The sequence below is a fragment of the Carcharodon carcharias genome, chromosome 30, assembly GCF_017639515.1.
Source record: "Carcharodon carcharias isolate sCarCar2 chromosome 30, sCarCar2.pri, whole genome shotgun sequence".
NCBI classification, from domain to species: Eukaryota; Metazoa; Chordata; class Chondrichthyes; order Lamniformes; family Lamnidae; genus Carcharodon; species Carcharodon carcharias.
This window is the reverse complement of record NC_054496.1, coordinates 3,613,728-3,632,321: the sequence shown is the minus strand read 5'-3', so window position 1 is coordinate 3,632,321 and position 18,594 is coordinate 3,613,728. Positions and strand designations below refer to the sequence as shown.

The following is an 18,594-nucleotide window of genomic DNA, read 5'->3' as shown; positions in this document are numbered from 1 at the left end:
TTGCCAGTTAGCTGTCAGTCCCCTTCAGTGGTGCATTCTCAATGGCTACGCCACTTGCCAACCAATCAGCAATCTCTTCAAATACAGTATAAATAGTTGATTTCCGCTTATATTGGTATTCTTATGAAGTGTCCTGATGAGTTCAAGAGGAAAAGCTTTAACACGTCTCTTTTTTTAGCAATACTCCAGTTCTGTACTATCAAACGACAAAGTACTTTTAGGAAATAGACTCAGAACGATGTGGTTTAGATGAATTAGTATTCTAAAATGAATCTGACAACTAGCTTCTGCTGCTAATTCAGATTTGTACCTTTTTTGTTTACGAGTTCCTCACTGAATCAAGTCCAAATGAGAATTCTTGCAAAACAGGAGGAAACGGAAATGTTAAGGGACACAGGACGACAAGTTACCCAGGAGGGGTCAGGGCAGCCTGAGGCTAGGCTGATTCAGTGAATTGGTGCCAGCTTCCAGCCATGGTGAAATTTCACAGAGACAGGCCGAGTCTGAGCGCTCATTGTGACCCCACCTTCAATGTGCTTCACAGGTCACAATTAAAAAGTAATTGTAAAGCTGATCAGAGCTGATAAATTAGATTTTATTTCCAAGTTTGAGTAAGTTTATTTGTTCAACAATCTCACAGCTTCTCCCCTGATCTTTGTACAACACAAACCATGTCCAGGGAAGAAGAAGGGTTTTATCATGTCTGCTGCCCTGGGAGTGAGGAGGAAGGTGGGTCAAGTCTGCTATCAAGACGGGGACTTGGGAGAGGGGGGGCATCTGTGGCCATAACCAAGTAGAGGAGAGGGTGGGTTACCGATGGAGGAAGGGAGAGATGCAAGTGTGATGGTTGGGCGTGGCTGCAGTACCAGTCATTCCTGGGAGGGGCCTGGCCTGTTACCATGGTGTTACCACGGTGAGGGAGGGGCCTGGCCCGTTACCATGGTGTTACCGGGGTGAGGGAGGGGCCTGGCCCGTTACCATGGTATTAACGGGGTGAGGGAGGTGCCTGGCCCGTTACCATGGTGTTACCGGGGTGAGGGAGGTGCCTGGCCCATTACCATGGTGTTACCGGGGTGAGGGAGGTGCCTGGCCCATTACCATGGTGTTACCGGGGTGAGGGAGGGGCCTGGCGTGTTACCATGGCGGGGACATGGGTTGCGGGTTCTGTAGGTATGACATCACCACTGCTGAAATTGACAACCTGAAAAACAAAGAGGTGAAAGGTCAGGGCTCATAGCAATAACACGTCACAAATCACAAAGATGGTCTCCCAGCACCTGCACCTGACATTCTCCCTCAACAAAACCCTCTAAACCATCTCCTTACCCTCCCCAAGGCACCAATACCCTCTCCATGGCCCTTCCAGCCCTGCATCAAATCCAGCAACAACTTATGTCTCAATGTGCTTCAGAAGGGCAGTGCTGAGGGTTCACCTGGGGAATCAATACTGAGGGACCGCTGGGGGGAGGGGAGGTCAGTACTGAGGGAGTGCTGGGGGTCAGCGCTGAGGGAGCAGGGGCTTTGCGGGGGGGGGGGTTGGGGGGGGGGTGGTGAGAGGGTCAGCGCTAAGGGAGTGCTGGGTGTGGGGTGGGGGTCAGTGCTGAGGGACTGAGGGAGCAGGGGTTTGGGGGGGGGGGGGGGCGCTGAGAGGGTCAGCGCTGAGGGAGTGCGACAGCGCTGAGTGAGCACCGGGTGGAGGGGAGGTCAGTACTGAGGGAGGGGTGGGTGGGGGGGGGGGGGGGGTCAACACTTAGGGAGGGGTGGGTGGGGGGTCAATGCGGAGGGGGGGTCAGCACTGAGGGAGCAGGGGTGGGGGTGGGGGAGGGTCAACGCTGAGAGAGCACCGGGGCTGCCAGCGGGGTCAGCGCTGCGTGAGTGCTGCACCATTGGTGGTAACAACTTGTGGATGAGATGTTCAATCCCAAAACCATGTCGGTCCTCTCAGGTTAAAGCTCAGAAGAGCTGGTGTGTGGGGTGTTGGATGGTAAGCGGCGGGGGCAGGGGGTGTCCTGAGGCCAATACTTTCCCTGCAATCAACATTGGTGGATATAGATAATGTGTTCATTCATTTAATTTCTCTGACAGCTGTTTTGTGGGAGCTTTCTGTGCGAGGACCGACTGGCATTCCCTGCATTGTAACAGTTTCTTAAAGTGCATCATCGACTGAAAAATGTTTGTGACGTTTGAAGCTGAAATGAATGAGAATAAAAGGAAAAGGTTTCACATACATGAAACTGCTCATCATTTGTTTGGTGTCTTCTGAGCTGCGCGAGTTTGCAAAACTGATAAAAGAGCAGTAGACAGCAATCCAGGCACACCACTTCAACTAGAGACAGAGACAGGGAGAGAGAGACGTCAACCCCTGGGCACTGCAAACACATCCCATATCAAACCCCTACCCCAAGCTACAACCGTGTCAAAGCCCAACCCCAACCCCAAACTACAACTGTGTCAAAGCCCAACCCCAACCCCAAACTACAACCGTGTCAAAGCCCAACCCCAAACTACAACTGTGTCAAAGCCCAACCCCAACCCCAAACTACAACCGTGTCAAAGCCCAACCCCAACCCCAAACTACAACCGTGTCAAAGCCCAACCCCAACCCCAAACTACAACCGTGTCAAAGCCCAACCCCAACCCCAAACTACAACCGTGTCAAAGCCCAACCCCAACCCACAACCGTGTCAAAGACCAACCCCAACCCCAAACTACAACCGTGTCAAAGCCCAAGCCCAACCCCAACCCCAAACTACAACCATGTCAAAGCCCAACTCCAACCTACAACTGTGTCAAAGCCCACCCCAAACTACACCCGTATCAAACCCCAACCCCAAACTACAACCGTGTCAAAGCCCAACCCCAAACTACACCCGTATCAAACCCCAACCCCAAACTACACCTGTATCAATACTCAACCCCAAACTACACCCATATCAAACCCCAAAAGGAAACTACACCCGAACCAAAACCCAAAAGGAAATTACACCCGAACCAAAACCCAACCCCAAACTACACCCGTACAAAACCCCAACTCCAAACTACACCCCTATCAAATCCCAACCCCAAACTACACCCCTATCAAACCCCAACGCCAAACTACACCCCTATCAAACCCCAACGCCAAACGACAACCCTATCAAACCCCAACGCCAAACGACAACCCTATCAAACCCCAACGCCAAACTACACAAGTATCAAACCCCAACGCCAAACTACACCCCTATCAAACCCCAATGCCAAACTACACCCCTATCAAACCCCAACACCAAACTACACCCCTATCAAATCCCAACGCCAAACTACACCCCTATCAAATCCCAACGCCAAACTACACCCCTATCAAATCCCAATGCCAAACTACACCCCTATCAAATCCCAACGCCAAACTACACCCCTATCAAATCCCAACGCCAAACTACACCCCTATCAAATCCCAACGCCAAACTACACCCCTATCAAGTCCCAACGCCAAACTACACCCCTATCAAACCCCAACCCCAAACTACACCCCTATCAATCCCCAACGCCAAACTACGCCGTTATCAAACACCAACCCCAAACTACACCCCTATCAAACCCCAACCCCAAACTACACCCCTATCAAAACCCAACGCCAAACGACACCCCTATCAAACCCCAACGCCAAACGACACCCCTATCAAACCCCAACGCCAAACGACACCCCTATCAAACCCCAACGCCAAACGACACCCCTATCAAACCCCAACGCCAAACTACACCCCTATCAAACCCCAATGCCAAACTACACCCCTATCAAACCCCAACGCCAAACTACACCCCTATCAAATCCCAACGCCAAACTACACCCCTATCAAATCCCAACGCCAAACTACACCCCTATCAAATCCCAATGCCAAACTACACCCCTATCAATCCCCAACGCCAAACTACGCCGCTATCAAACCCCAACCCCAAACTACACCTGTACCAAACCCCAACCCCAAACTACGCCCGTACCAAACCCCAACCCCAAACTACGCCCGTACCAAACCCCAACCCCAAACTACGCCCGTACCAAACCCCAACCCCAAACTACACCCGTGTCAAACCCCAACCCCAAACTACACCCGTGTCAAACCCCAACACCAAGCTACACCCGTGTCAAATCCCAACCCCAAACTACACCCGTGTCAAACCCCAACCCCAAACTACACCCGTGTCAAACCCCAACCCCAAACTACACCCGTGTCAAACCCCAACCCCAAACTACACCGTGTCAAATCCCAACCCCAAACTACACCCGTGTCAAACCCCAACCCCAAACTACACCCGTGTCAAACCCCAACCCCAAACTACACCCGTGTCAAACCCCAACCCCAAACTACACCCGTGTCAAACCCCAACCCCAAACTACACCCGTGTCAAACCCCAACCCCAACCTACACCCGTGTCAAACCCCAACCCCAAACCACACCCGTATCAAACCCCAAACCCAAGCCACAACGGTGCCCAAACTACACCCCTATCAAACCCCAACGCCAAACTACACCCCTATCAAATCCCAACGCCAAACTACACCCCTATCAAACCCCAACCCCAAGCTACACCCCTATCAAACCCCAACCCCAAGCTACACCCGTATCAAACCCCAACCCCAAGCTACACCCCTATCAAACCCCAACCCCAAGCTACACCCCTATCAAACCCCAACCCCAAGCTACACCCCTATCAAACCCCAACCCCAAGCTACACCCCTATCAAACCCCAACCCCAAGCTACACCCCTATCAAACCCCAACCCCAAGCTACACCCGTATCAAACCCCAACCCCAAACTGCACCCGTATCAAACCCCAACCCCAAACTGCACCCGTATCAAACCCCAACTCCAAACTACACCCGAATCAAACCCCAACCCCAAACTACACCCGAATCAAAGCCCAACCCCAAACTACACCCGTATCAAAGCCCAACCCCAAACTACACCCGTATCAAAGCCCAACCCCAAACTACACCCGTATCAAAGCCCAACCCCAAACTACACCCATATCAAAGCCCAACTTCAAACCACACCCGTATCAAACCCCAACCACACCCGTATCAAAGCCCAACCCCAAACTACACCCGTATCAAACCCCAACCCCAAACTACACCCATATCAAACCCCAACCCCAAACTACACCCGTATCAAACCCCAACCCCAAACTACACCCGTATCAAACCCCAACCCCAAACTACACCCGTATCAAACCCCAACCCCAAACTACACCTGTATCAAACCCCAACCCCAAACTACACCCGTATCAAACCCCAACCCCAAACTACACCCGTATCAAACCCCAACCCCAAACTACACCCGTATCAAACCCCAACCCCAAACTACACCCGTATCAAACCCCAACCCCAAACTACACCCATATCAAACCCCAACCCCAAACTACACCCATATCAAACCCCAAACCCAAACTACACCCATATCAAACCCCAACCCCAAACTACAACCCTATCAAACCCCAACCCCAAACTACACCCGTATCAAACCCCAACCCCAAGCTACACCCCTATCAATCCCCAACCCCAAACTACACCCGTATCAAACCCCAACCACAACCCCAAACTACACCCCTATCAAACCCCAACCCCAAGCTACACCCGTATCAAACCGCAACCCCAAGCTACACCCCTATCAATCCCCAACCCCAAACTACACCCGTATCAAATCCCAACCCCAAACTACACCCGTATCAAACCTCAACCCCAAACTACACCCGTATCAATCCCCAACCCCAAACTACACCCGTATCAAACCCCAACCCCAAACTACACCCGTATCAAACCCCAACCCCAAACTACACCCGTATCAAACCCCAACCCCAAACTACACCCGTATCAAACCCCAACCCCAAACTACACCCCTATCAAACCCCAACCCCAAACTACACCCGTATCAAACCCCAACCCCAAACTACACCGGTATCAAACCCCAACGCCAAACTACACCCGTATCAAACCCCAACCCCAAACTACACCCGTATCGAACCCCAACCCCAAACTACACCTGTATCGAACCCCAACCCCAAACTACACCCGTATCAAACCCCAACCACAACCCCAAACTACACCCCTATCAAACCCCAACCCCAAGCTACACCCGTATCAAACCGCAACCCCAAGCTACACCCCTATCAATCCCCAACCCCAAACTACACCCGTATCAAACCCCAACCCCAAACTACACCCGTATCAAACCTCAACCCCAAACTACACCCGTATCAAACCCCAACCCCAAACTACACCCGTATCAAACCCCAACCCCAAACTACACCCCTATCAAACCCCAACCCCAAACTACACCCGTATCAAACCCCAACCCCAAACTACACCCGTATCAAACCCCAACGCCAAACTACACCCGTATCGAACCCCAACCCCAAACTACACCTGTATCGAACCCCAACCCCAAACTACACCCGTATCAAACCCCAAACTACACCGTTTCAGACCCCGAGAAGCAGTCACGTCAGACTAAAGACAATAGACCCCACAACCTTCAAATTAAGATGGGAGAAATCTGCCTAGAGTTTTGTTTGTCAGGTTGCTGTGTTCTTTGGATTTGGCTCATAGCCTGGTTTCTTTTGCTGTGAAGCTCAACAGGGAGCGATCATTCAGAATCACCACTCAGGAAGAGAGAAGGAAAAGATGGGATGAGAGTACCTTTAACATCAGACCACACATGCTGAAGATCATCCCAAGCAGGTTCATATAATCAGGAGTTGGATCCTCTAGGGTTGGGTTATTATCACTGGCGGGTGGTTTGTACCTGGAATTAAATGAACAAGTTTCAGAAATTAAGGTCGGAAGATGAGCAACACAGAACCTTCCTCATATATACATGCAGCACTACACAGTGACAGACCAATCACCATCTACACTTTACCCCAGTGTTATACAGTGGCAGACCTGTCCTCACCAGAACTGTATCCTGGTGTTATACAATCACAGACCTGTCCCACCAGTACTGTACACCAGTGCTACACAGTAACACGGACCTGTCCTCGCTAGTACTGTAGCTCAGCATTATACAGTGACAGATCTGTCCACACCAGTACCTTACCCCAGTGTTATCCAATGACAGACCTGTCCCCACCAGCACTATACTTCGGTGTTATCCAGTGACAGACCTATCCCCACCAGCACTGTACCCCAGTGTTATCCAGTGACAGACATGTCCCCACCAGCACTGTACCCCAGTGTTATCCAGTGACAGACCTGTCCCCACCAGCACTGTACCCCAGTGTTATACCGTGACAGACCTGTCCCCACTAGTATTTGTACCCAAGTGTTGTAGTGATAGACCTGTCCACACTAGTACTCTACCCCAATGTTATACAGAGACATACCTGTCCTCACAAGTATTGTACCCCAGTGTTATACAGTGACGGACCTGTCCCCACCAGTACTGTACCCCAGTGTTATACATTGGCAGACCTGTATCCACCAGCATGGTATCCAGTGTTATAGAGTGACAGAGCTGCCCCACCAGTACTGTGCCCCAGCATTATACAATGGCAGAGCTCTCCCCTTCAGCAAGTGTATTTCTTATATTTAAGAGGGACAGAACATGTCCAGTGAATTATAGACCAATCATCTTAACCTAGTGGTAGGAAAAATAATGAAATCTTGACTAAGAGAGAGAATGGAAGAACATCTAGAAATGAGAAATACAATAATGAATAGTCAGCATGGAGTTCAAAAGGGAAAATCTTGCTTGACCAACCTTGTTAAATTTTTAGAGAAGATAATAGAGAGAGTAGACAATGTTAATACTGTACATATAATTTGTCTAGATTTTTAAAAGGCCTTCGATAAGGAGCCTCATAATAGACTAATGGATAAGGTCAGAGAATGTGAAGTCCGGGGACAAGTGGCAGAATGGGTTGCGAGCTGGCCTCAGGACAGAATAGGCAAAGCAAGCATTAGGTTTAATATCTAGAGGGATAGAATTGTAAAGTAAGGAGATTATGTCTCAAACCTTGGTGAGAGCACACTTGTGGAGTGCTGCAATAGTTCTGGCCATCATATATTTCTTTTTTTAAAAGAAAAGGGCTGGAGAAGGCGCAGAGCAGATTTCCAAGGATGATTCCAGAGATGTGCAGGTTTACATATCAGGAAATGACTGACAGGCTGGGCCTCCCCTCTCCTGAAAGATGCTGAGGGATCACGAATATCGTTCCTTCTAATGAGGAAATGATACTGAGCGGCTACAGGGGGGGGAGGTTTCCTCCTGAGTTGGAGGGGGCGGGGGGGGGGGGGGGTGGGTGGGAAGCTGGGCTGGAGGCCGTCAGTATGAGAGTCACCAGGAAATCCAAGCGGGAATTCAGGAGAAACCTCTTCAGCCGGAGAGAGTGGGGGTGGGGGGGCATGAAGAGTGTCCCTGGGTTTGGTGGGGGGGGCGGGGATGGACAAGTGTATTGGGGGGGGGGGGGGAATGAGGACATATTGTGGGGATGGGGGGGGGGGTTCTCGAGTGGAGAATAACCCCCGCCCCAGGGGTAGGGGGGGGGGGGAAACAGACCCGGATCTGGGTCCGGATTCTCTCTCTCTCTGGGCTTCACCTGAGGATTTTGTTCGGCCGCCGCGGATCCGCCATCTTGTCGCAGCCTCCGCCTCCGTGACCTTCACCCGGAACCGGAAACGGAACCCGAAACCCCGGTCCGTATTTCGGCGATGGCGTTTCCGGCTCCCCGGCCTCAGGCTCCGCGCTTCCCGAGCCAGCGGCTCCGGACTTTCCCGTGCGGACAGGGGGCTGTCCGGGCCGTTCGCTTCAACGGTAACCAACCTCCGACATTAATTCCGCCCCCCCCCCCCCCCCAAACCGCCAACCGGGAGCGCGGGCGCGGGTTCTTAAAGGCGCCGGACTGGAGTCAGCGCCCACAGCGGCCGGAGGATCAAACTGCAGGAAGCATGGTCCCGCCTCCAAACCCCCCTCCCTCCCAAAATAGCCCCTTGTATACCCCTCCCCAGCCCCAAATATACCCCTCCCCAACTCCCTGTATACCCCTCCCCAAAACACCCCCTTGTATACCCCTCCCCAAAACCCCAACCCCCAATATACCCCCTGTATACACCTCCCCAAACCCCAAATATACCCCTTCCCAACCCCCTGCATACCCCTCCCCAACCCACTGTATACCCCTCCCCAACCCCCTGTATACCCCTCCCCAACCCCAAATATACCCCTCCTCAACCCCAAATATACCCCTCCTCAACCCCAAATATACCCCTCCCCAACTCCCTGTATACCCCTCCCCAACCCCCAATATACCCCCTGTATACACCTCCCCAAACCCCAAATATACCCCTTCCCAACCCCCTGCATACCCCTCCCCAACCCACTGTATACCCCTCCCCAACCCCCTGTATACCCCTCCCCAACCCCAAATATACCCCTCCTCAACCCCAAATATACCCCTCCTCAACCCCAAATATACCCCTTCCCAACCCCCTGCATACCCCTCCCCAACCCACTGTATACCCCTCCCCAACCCCCTGTATACCCCTCCCCAACCCCCAATATACCCCCTGTATACACCTCCCCAAACCCCAAATATACCCCTTCCCAACCCCCTGCATACCCCTCCCCAACCCCCTGCATACCCCTCCCCAACCCACTGTATACCCCTCCCCAACCCCCTGTATACCCCTCCCCAACCCCAAATATACCCCTCCTCAACCCCAAATATACCCCTCCCCAACTCCCTGTATACCCCTCCCCAAAACACCCCCTTGTATACCCCTCCCCAAAACCCCAACCCCCAATATACCCCCTGTATACCCCTCCCCAACCCCCAAAACACCCCCTTGTATACCCCTCCCCAAAACCCCAACCCCCAATATACCCCCTGTATACCCCTCCCCAACCCCCAAAATACCCCCTTGTATACCCCTCCCCAAAACCCCAACCCCCAATATACCCCCTGTATACACCTCCCCAAACCCCAAAATACCCTGTTGTGTATCCCTCCCTAAAACCCCAGCCCTCAATATACCCTCTTGTATACCTCTCCCCAAAACTTCAACTCCCGATATATCCCCTTGTATTCTCCTCCCAAAACCCCAACACCCCATATACCCTCTTGTATACCCCTCCCCAAACTCCAGCCCTCAATATACCTTGTATACCCCTCTCCAAAACCCCAACCCCCAAAATACCGCCTTGTATACCCCTCCCCAAAACCCCAACTCTCAATATACCCTCTTGTATACCCCTCCCCAACCCCCAATATACCTCGTTATATACCCCTCCCCAACCCTCAATATACCTACTTATATACCCCTCCCCAACCCCCAATATACCCCCTTGTATACCCCTCCCCAAAACCCCAACCCCCTGTATACCCCTCCCCAAACCCCAAAATACCCCCTTGTATATCCCTCCCTAAAACCCCAGCCCTCAATATACCCTCTTGTATACCTCTCCCCAAAACTTCAACTCCCGATATATCCCCTTGTATTCTGCTCCCAAAACCCCAACACCCCATATACCCCCTTGTATACCCCTCCCCAAACTCCAACCCTCAATATACCCTCTTGTATATCCCTCCCTAAAATCCCAAACTTCAATATACCCCCTTGTATTCCCCTCCCCCAATCCCAATCTCCAAAATACTCCCTTGTATACCCCTCCCCAAAACCCCAACCCACCCCAGATATTCCCTCCCCCAAAACTCCCAACCCCCAATTTAACTCCTTGTATACCCCTCCCCAAAACCCCAATATACCCTCTTGTATACCCCTCCCCAAAACTCCCAACTCCCAATATATCCCCTTGTATACTCCTCCCCAAAATCCCTACCTCCTTGTTTACCCCTCACTCAAACCCTAATTCCAAATGTACCCCCTTGTATAACTTTCCCCCAAATATACCCATTGCGTACCCCTCCCCAAAACCCCCAACCCCCACTATGCCCCCATGTATACCCCTCCACAAAAGCCCCAGCCCCCAATATACCCCCTTGTATACCCTCCCCAGCACCCACTCAAATCTACCCTTTTGTATATCCCTCCCTAAAATCCCTAATATACCCCCATGTATACCACAGCCCAAAACCCCCGACCCCAAATATAATCCCTTATATATCCCTCCCCAAATAAACCCCACCCCCCTGTATATACCTCCGTATGTAACTTTCTCCCACAAACACCCTTTTCTCCCAAACCCCCTCCTCCTGGTGATCCAGACAGTGACAATTTCAGAGGTGATGTGCTCGTGCTGGATAGTTAAGATATTTATTGTTCAGGGTATTTGGGTGGTGTTTAGGGACACTGTGTTTGGATGGTATTTAGGGACAGTGTCTTTGGGTGGTATTTGGGGACAGTGTGTTTGGGTGGTATTTAGGGACATCTATTTGGGTGGTGTTTAGGGAGAGTGTGTTTGGTGGTGTTTAGGGAGAGTGTGTTTGGGTGGTATTTGGGGACACTATTTGCGTGGTATTTAGGGACATCTATTTGGGTGGTGTTTAGGGAGAGTGTGTTTGGTGATGTTTCGGGAGAGTGTGTTTGGTGATGTTTCGGGAGAGTGTGTTTGGTGATGTTTAGGGACAGCGTGTTTGGGTGATATTTAGGGACACTGTATTTGGGGACAGTGTGTTTGGGTGGTATTTAGGGACACTGTATTTGTTAGCTATAATATTCTCTCTTCTATTCCAGCGGATGGTAATTACTGTCTAACCTGCGGCAGTGACAAATCCCTAAAACTGTGGAATCCACATCGAGGAATTCTTCTAAAGACCTACTCTGGCCATGGATACGAGGTTCTAGATTCTGCTGGGTAAGACCCTCACTGTCACCCTCATCCCAATTTACACAGTGAACATACCCTGCAGACCAATTGTCCTAAACACAATTTCCAGAAGGTATTCCATAAGATGCACATAAAAGGTTATTGCACAAGGTAGGAGCTCACGGTATTGGAGGTAATGTATTAGCATGGACTGAGGATTGGTTAACACACAGAAGACAGAGAGTAGGGATTAATGGGTCTTTTTCAGGTTGGAAAGGCGTAACTAGTGGGAGTGCCACAAGGATCAGTCCCAGGGCCTCAATTATTTACTATCAATATTAATGACTTGGAGGAGGGGGCAGAGTGTAATGTTTCCAAATTTACTGACGATACAAAAATAGGTGGGAGGGCATATTGTGATGAAGATATAAGGAATCTGCAAGGGGATATAGACAGGTTGAGTGAGTGGGCAAAAACTTGGCAGATGGAGTTTAATGTAGGAAAGTGTGAGGTCATGCGCTTTGGTAGGAAGAATCAAAAGGCAGACTAGTATTTAAATGGAGAGAGATTCCCAAAAAAATATAGCACAGAGGGATCTGGATCTTCTTGTGCATGAAACATAAAAAGTTAGCATGCAGGTGCAGCAAGTAATTAAGAAGGCAAATGGAATTTTGGTCTGTATTGCTAGGGGGCTGGAGTTTAAAAATAGGTAAGTCTTGTTACAACTGTACAGGGTGTTGGTGAGGCCGCAGCTGGAGTACTGCGTACAGTTTTGGTCCCTGTATTTAAGAAAGGATATACTGGCATTGGAGACAGTTCAAAACAGATTCACTAGGCTGATTCCTGGGATGAAGGGGTTGACTTATCAAGAACAGTTAAACAGGTTAGACCTTTATTCATTAAAGGTTAGAAGAATAAGGGGTGATCTTATTGAAACGTGCAAGATTCTGAGGGGGCTTGACAGGGTAGATGCTGAGAAGATATTTCCACTAGTGGGGGAGTCTCGAACCAGGGGACATTGTTACAGAATAAGGGGATGCTCATTTAAAACTGAGATGCAAAGGAATTTCTTCTCTCAGAGGGTAGTGAATGTCTAGAATTCTTTACCCCAGAGAGTTGTGGAGGCTAGATCACTGAAAGTATTTAAAGAGGAGGTAGATAGATTTTTGGAATATCAGGGAATTGAGCACTATGCGGAGCTGGCACGAAAGGGGAGCTGATGCCTGGGACAGATCAGCCAAGATCTTAATGAATGGCTTGAGGGGCTGAATGGCCTACTCCTGCTCCTATTTTGTTCTTATGGTCAATGTTTTCTCCTCTCTGTCAGGTGCTGACTTGCTGGCTGCTTTCCAGCGTCTCACTCTTGAGTCCCAAGTCTACGCAGGAAAATCTCCACAGACACAGCTTTTATAACAATTCACTGAAAGACCCGGCACAGCAGTGGTGGGCTGAATGGCCCCCTGCACCGTGCTGGTTATTCTTTCCCCGTCCCAAACCCAGGTCTTCCTTTTACATTTGTATTGGTTTTGATGTGGACGTGACCCCAGCCCATGACTTTTGCCCCCAGGGTCAGCTGGTCCTCAGCCCCCTGACCTTTAGCCCCTGTGAATTGGAGTGTGGGGTCTAACATTGGCCTGAGCTTTTTGCAAATCTTCCTGCTCCAGGTTCCCTTTGATTCACTCACACTCTGACTTCTCATTTCCCTCAGCTCCTGTGATAATAGCCAGATCTGCTCATGTGGAGCCGATAAAACTGTCATCCTGTGGGATGTGGCGACGGGACAGCTGGTCCGGAAATTCCGGGGTCATGGAGGGGTAAGAAAGCTGTTTGGTAAATAAACGGAGCACTGTGGAAATATATCGACCGTTCCCTCACTGTCGCTGGGTCAAAATCCTGGAACTCCCTCCCTAACAGCGCTGTGGGTGTACCTACACCACGTGGACTGCAGCGGCTCAAGAAGGCAGCTCATCCACCACCACCTTCTCAAGGGCAATTAGGGATGGGCAATAAATGCTGGCCCAGCCAGCGAAGCCCACATCCTGTGAATTAATAAAAATAGTCAATCAACAACCTTACCTACCAGAACTGGAATAGTGTTGGAGGGAGGGAGGGGCCAGGGATGTCATTAGCCAACTCACTGACCGTTTTCCTGCTCCTGCTGCTATGGAGATTTAATCAGTGACTCTGCCAATGGGTCAAAACCCTGGAACTCCCTCCCTAACAGCACTGTGGGTGTACCTACACCACATGGACTGCAGCAGTTCAAGGAGGCAGCTCACCACCACCTTCTCAAGGGCAATTAGGGATGGGAAATAAATGCTGGCCCAGCCAGCGAAGCCCACATCCCGTGAACAAATTTTTAAAGTCTTCTTATCCCCACTTTATACAGGTTCTCTGTTGTAACCCCTTCCCCACCTTTAGAATCCTCCTCAAAGCTAACTGTCGAATATCATCTTCACTCACCTAACTCTGCTCTTGCTCATTGCCCTCTTTCCTTCAAATGCCACTCATTGTTCCTCTCTCTTTATTTTTTTACAGAAAGTGAACTGTGTTCAATTCAACGAGGAGTCAACTGTCATTGTTTCAGGTGAATGTTGGGCTTCCTGTGGGATCCACTCAGGGCACACAGGCAACACACTTCCACCTTTCACAACCCTGGCCTTAAATCAATCTGTGATTTTGCTTCACCTGCTATTGAACAGAGTGGGTGGTGGACGGGATGTAGTGGGCAGAGGTCAGTGGGTCAATAGGCAGGGGTTAGCGGGCAGGTACAGGAATATTAGTTGCTTCCTGCACTCCGTATTATGCAGTGTGTCTAGTTAGGGAGGCTGATGTCAGTTCTTTTGTTTTATGTTGTTCGGGTCCTCACAAGTACAGCCCCTCCTAGTGTGAGAAATTGGATAGTGCAACTTAAGAACAGGAATCAGCCATTCTGCCCCTTGAGCCTGTTGAACTGTTCAGTCTGATCCTTTCAGCTTACTACACCAATTGTTTTTACCGGGAGTTAGCTGCAGGTTCTAATCTCCCCACTTGTTTACATTTTGATGCTGTGTTAACATTGCACACTTTGATTAACCGGAGAGTGTGATTGCAGGTTCCATCGACACCTCGATTCGATGCTGGGACTGTCGCTCTCGGACATCGGAGCCCATTCAAATCTTAAATGAAGCGAAGGATGGGATTTCCAGTGTGAAAGTTTCAGACCATGAAATTCTGTCAGGGTGGGTGAACAGCAAACCCACTCATAGTTACAATTCAAAACCCCCAGTGTACAGGATTGCTTGGCTTGAGATCCAGTGAGTCTCATGTAACTAGTAGATTTGCTGTGCATCATAACAGCTTCATGTTGTTCCAGGTCTGTTGATGGGCGGGTTCGGAGATATGATCTACGGATGGGACAGCTGTTTGCAGATTTCATTGGAAGTAAGTCAAGATGGTGAATATTAAATCTTAACAGGATGGAATCATATCAGCTCACATTGATATTCTGCACCTCTCAGTTCTACGGAGTCAGTGTGTGACAGTCAGTGTGTGTATCTCAGTGCGTGACAGTCAGTGTGTTTATCTCAGTGCGTGACAGTCAGTGTGTTTATCTCAGTGCGTGACAGTGTGCGTATCTCAGTGCGTGACAGTCAGTGTGCGTATCTCAGTGCGTGACAGTCAGTGTGCGTATCTCAGTGCGTGACAGTCAATGTGCGTATCTCAGTGCGTGACAGTCAGTGTGCGTATCTCAGTGCGTGACAGTCAGTGTGCGTATCTCAGTGCGTGACAGTCAGTGTGCGTATCTCAGTGCGTGACAGTCAGTGTGCGTATCTCAGTGCGTGACAGTCAGTGTGCGTATCTCAGTGCGTGACAGTCAGTGTGCATATCTCAGTGCGTGACAGTCAGTGTGCGTATCTCAATGCGTGACAGTCTGTGTGCGTATCTCAATGCGTGACAGTCTGTGTGTGTATCTCAGTGCGTGACTGTCAGTGTGTATCTCAGTGCATGACAGTGTGTATCTCAGTGCGTGACAGTCAGTGTGTATCTCAGTGCGTGACAGTCAGTGTGTATCTCAGCGCGTGACAGTCAGTGTGTGTATATATCAGTGCGTGACAGTCAGTGTGTGTATATATCAGTGCGTGACAGTCAGTGTGTGTATATATCAGTGCGTGACAGTCAGTGTGTATATATCAGTGCGTGACAGTCAGTGTGTGTATATATCAGTGCGTGACAGTCAGTGTGTATATATCAGTGCGTGACAGTCAGTGTGTGTATATATCAGTGCGTGACAGTCAGTGTGTGTATATATCAGTGCGTGACAGTCAGTGTGTGTGTATATATCAGTGCGTGACAGTCAGTGTGTGTGTATATATCAGTGCGTGACAGTCAGTGTGTGTCTATATATCAGTGCGTGACAGTCAGTGTGTGTCTATATATCAGTGCGTGACAGTCAGTGTGTGTGTATAAATCAGTGCGTGACAGTCAGTGTGTGCATATATCCGTGCGTGACAGTATCTCAATGCTAGTGTGTGTTGCTATCAGTGCCACAGTCAGCATGTCTCTATCACAGACAGACTTTATTTTCCTCTCTCACAGGTCCGATATCAAGTGTGTGTTTCAGCAGGGATGGTCAGTGTTCGCTCAGCTCTAGCCTGGATTCCACACTGCGCCTGTTGGATAAGGAGACTGGGGAGCTCCTTGGCGAGTAAGTGAAATCCTGTATTAGTCATCTCCTAAGACAGGTGAATCAAAGGCAGAATCAAATATCACCTCCCCCAAAAGCAGTTTGTCTCATTTGCCCTCTAGGGGACACAGGCCCACCTACCCTTCTCCCCTAACCAAAGAGATGATGGTTCAGGTCACTCAGTGCTGACCAGGGGTTTGCACTGTTCACAGGGGGATTGCACTGAGAGATGTTATTGGTGTTTTGCAGTTCCCTATCAGTGATATCCGTCTCACTCTTGTTCCTGTGTCACTCCTGATGTGAGATTCCCCGCTTTCCGTTACTCCAGTAAGTGGAGACTCTCTCATTTCTCTATGATTTCCCCCAGTCCCATATGGTCCTAATCAGAAAGCTGGGATTACAACTCGCACAAGAATTTGACAACTTTAATAGAGATGGGAAGAGGGAGATTCAGCTCCTTGGGCTTGTTTGAATCACCAAAATTAAGCTTGTGATTGGCCAAGAGTGGTTGCCCTTCCCCCGGTCCCAAAGTGGATGCGCTACCATGTCATCAGCCAGCAGTGTTTGAGTGACTGACTTGCTTTGAAACCTAGCAACGAGACAGGTGGCTGAACTAAACCCCATTCTCCAGACACTGAACTTGAGTTTCACTTTGTTTCAACAGCTATACAGGACACAAGAACACAGAGTACAAGCTGGATTGTTGCTTCAATGAGTCTGACACACACGTGGTGAGCGGTTCCGAGGATGGGCTTGTCTATTTCTGGGATCTGGTCGAGGTGAGCAGAACCTCCACACATTGACCTATTACCCTGATTACTTCTGGTGCCAGCTCCTGGGGATTCTCCATTGAGAAGAACATGCTGAGAGGAGATTCGATTGAGGTATTGAAAATCATGAAGGATTTGGACAGAGTAGATAGGGAGAAACTGTTCCCGTTGGTGGAAGGATCGAGAGCCAGAGGGCACAGATTTAAGGTAATAAGAAGCGATGGAGATATGAGGAGAACCTTCTTCACACGGCGAGTGGTTAGAATCTGGAATGTGCTGCCTGAGTTTGGTGGAAGCAGGTTTGATCGAGGCATTCAAAAGGGAACTAGGCTGTTATCTGAAAAGAAAGAATGGGCAGGGATACGGAGAGAAGGCGTGGGGGTAGTGGCACTAGGTGAATTGCAGAGGGCCAGCATGGACATGATGGGCTGATTGGCCTCTTTCTCTGATGTAACTATTTTAGGAATGGATTTGGTCGAGTTAGACAACCTGCACAGTCTAGACTCGCACAGAAGGAATGGTTATTGGATGAGGTACAGGAGTGGCACTTGGCAGCCTCAGTCGCAAAGTTGTGAACTTAAGTTCTACTTCAGAGATTTAAGCAGGTAATCCAGGGTCACACTCTAGTGCCTCACTGAGAGACTGTGCCCTGTCTGCTCTCTCAGGTGGGTGTAAAAGGTGCCAGAGTATTATTTGAGAATAGCAGGGGAGTTCAACCTGGTGTCCTGATTCTCAACCAACATTACTAACAGCTTACCTTGTCATTATCAGATTGCTGTTTGTGGGATCTTGCTGTGCAGATTGTCAGCCACATTCCTGATTGTACAAAGTGACATGCTTGGTAATCAATTGTCTGTAAAGCTCTTTGGGATGTGTGGAGCTGGTTGTTGGTGGATGTTCTATTTTATATGCTGTACTTCTTTGGTTGCAGGGATCCTGTGCTGTCACTCTACCCGTTGGGAAGGGTGTAGTGCAGTCACTGAGCTACCATCCCACGCAGTCCTGTTTGCTCACTGCCAGCCAGGGTGCTGTCCAGCTCTGGGGAGATGAGAGCTATGAGGCAGACACACAGAGCACCTCTTGACCATCACCAGGCCCACGTATTTTGTCACAGTCACTGGTTACAGGGGCTAAAGGGCAGGACAGAAGCTCTCTCTGAGCCTCACTCCAAACAAGCATGTGGAGAGATGAAATCAAAGAGTGAGCCACACATTCACAACCAGGACGATGATGGGGATAACACCACAAGGACTCTTCATCTATCTTTGAGAATCTCTTGTTCATGTTTTTTTTTAATTGTTTTTTTTAATGAATAAAATTATTCCTTTCAGAACTGGCTGAGATTCACTGTGATGTGAGTTGATTTGTGTTTTTAATGTCAGGATTCCCTGTGGAGAAAAAAAAGCCTCAACAAGTT

At 49.7% G+C, this 18,594-nt stretch overlaps 2 protein-coding genes across 2 annotated transcripts; one reads left to right on the top strand and one right to left on the bottom strand.

The window, feature by feature from the left end:
• Positions 1 to 581: 581 nt before the first annotated feature.
• Positions 582 to 8,774, bottom strand: wdr83os (WD repeat domain 83 opposite strand). The gene is made up of 4 exons (XM_041177372.1): positions 8,575 to 8,774; positions 6,674 to 6,779; positions 2,229 to 2,326; positions 582 to 1,201 (listed from the first exon to the last, which is right to left on the bottom strand). The coding sequence occupies exons 1-4, from the start codon at positions 8,607 to 8,609 to the stop codon at positions 1,135 to 1,137; spliced, it is 306 nt and encodes a 101-aa protein (XP_041033306.1). The 5' UTR covers positions 8,610 to 8,774; the 3' UTR covers positions 582 to 1,134.
• Positions 8,661 to 18,482, top strand: wdr83 (WD repeat domain containing 83). Its single transcript, XM_041177371.1, has 9 exons — positions 8,661 to 8,789; positions 11,669 to 11,789; positions 13,450 to 13,555; positions 14,280 to 14,328; positions 14,836 to 14,962; positions 15,097 to 15,164; positions 16,320 to 16,428; positions 17,072 to 17,186; positions 18,109 to 18,482. The coding sequence occupies exons 1-9, from the start codon at positions 8,687 to 8,689 to the stop codon at positions 18,259 to 18,261; spliced, it is 951 nt and encodes a 316-aa protein (XP_041033305.1). The 5' UTR covers positions 8,661 to 8,686; the 3' UTR covers positions 18,262 to 18,482.
• Positions 18,483 to 18,594: the final 112 nt, after the last annotated feature.

What these genes read in the sequence shown, in the direction of transcription:
- wdr83 (XM_041177371.1), top strand. Translation starts at nt 8,687, where the DNA reads ATGGCGTTTCCGGCTCCCCGGCCTCAGGCTCCGCGCTTCCCGAGCCAG. An exon ending in AATTCCGGGGTCATGGAGGG is followed by an intron (nt 13,556 to 14,279) that starts GTAAGAAAGCTG and finishes ATTTTTTTACAG; the next exon opens with AAAGTGAACTGTGTTCAATT. An exon ending in GTCAACTGTCATTGTTTCAG is followed by an intron (nt 14,329 to 14,835) that starts GTGAATGTTGGG and finishes GTGTGATTGCAG; the next exon opens with GTTCCATCGACACCTCGATT.
- wdr83os (XM_041177372.1), bottom strand. Translation starts at nt 8,609, where the DNA reads ATGGCGGATCCGCGGCGGCCGAACAAAATCCTCAG. An exon ending in TGTGTGGTCTGATGTTAAAG is followed by an intron (nt 2,327 to 6,673) that starts GTACTCTCATCC and finishes CTCTGTCTCTAG; the next exon opens with TTGAAGTGGTGTGCCTGGAT. An exon ending in CAAATGATGAGCAGTTTCAT is followed by an intron (nt 1,202 to 2,228) that starts GTATGTGAAACC and finishes TTTGTTTTTCAG; the next exon opens with GTTGTCAATTTCAGCAGTGG.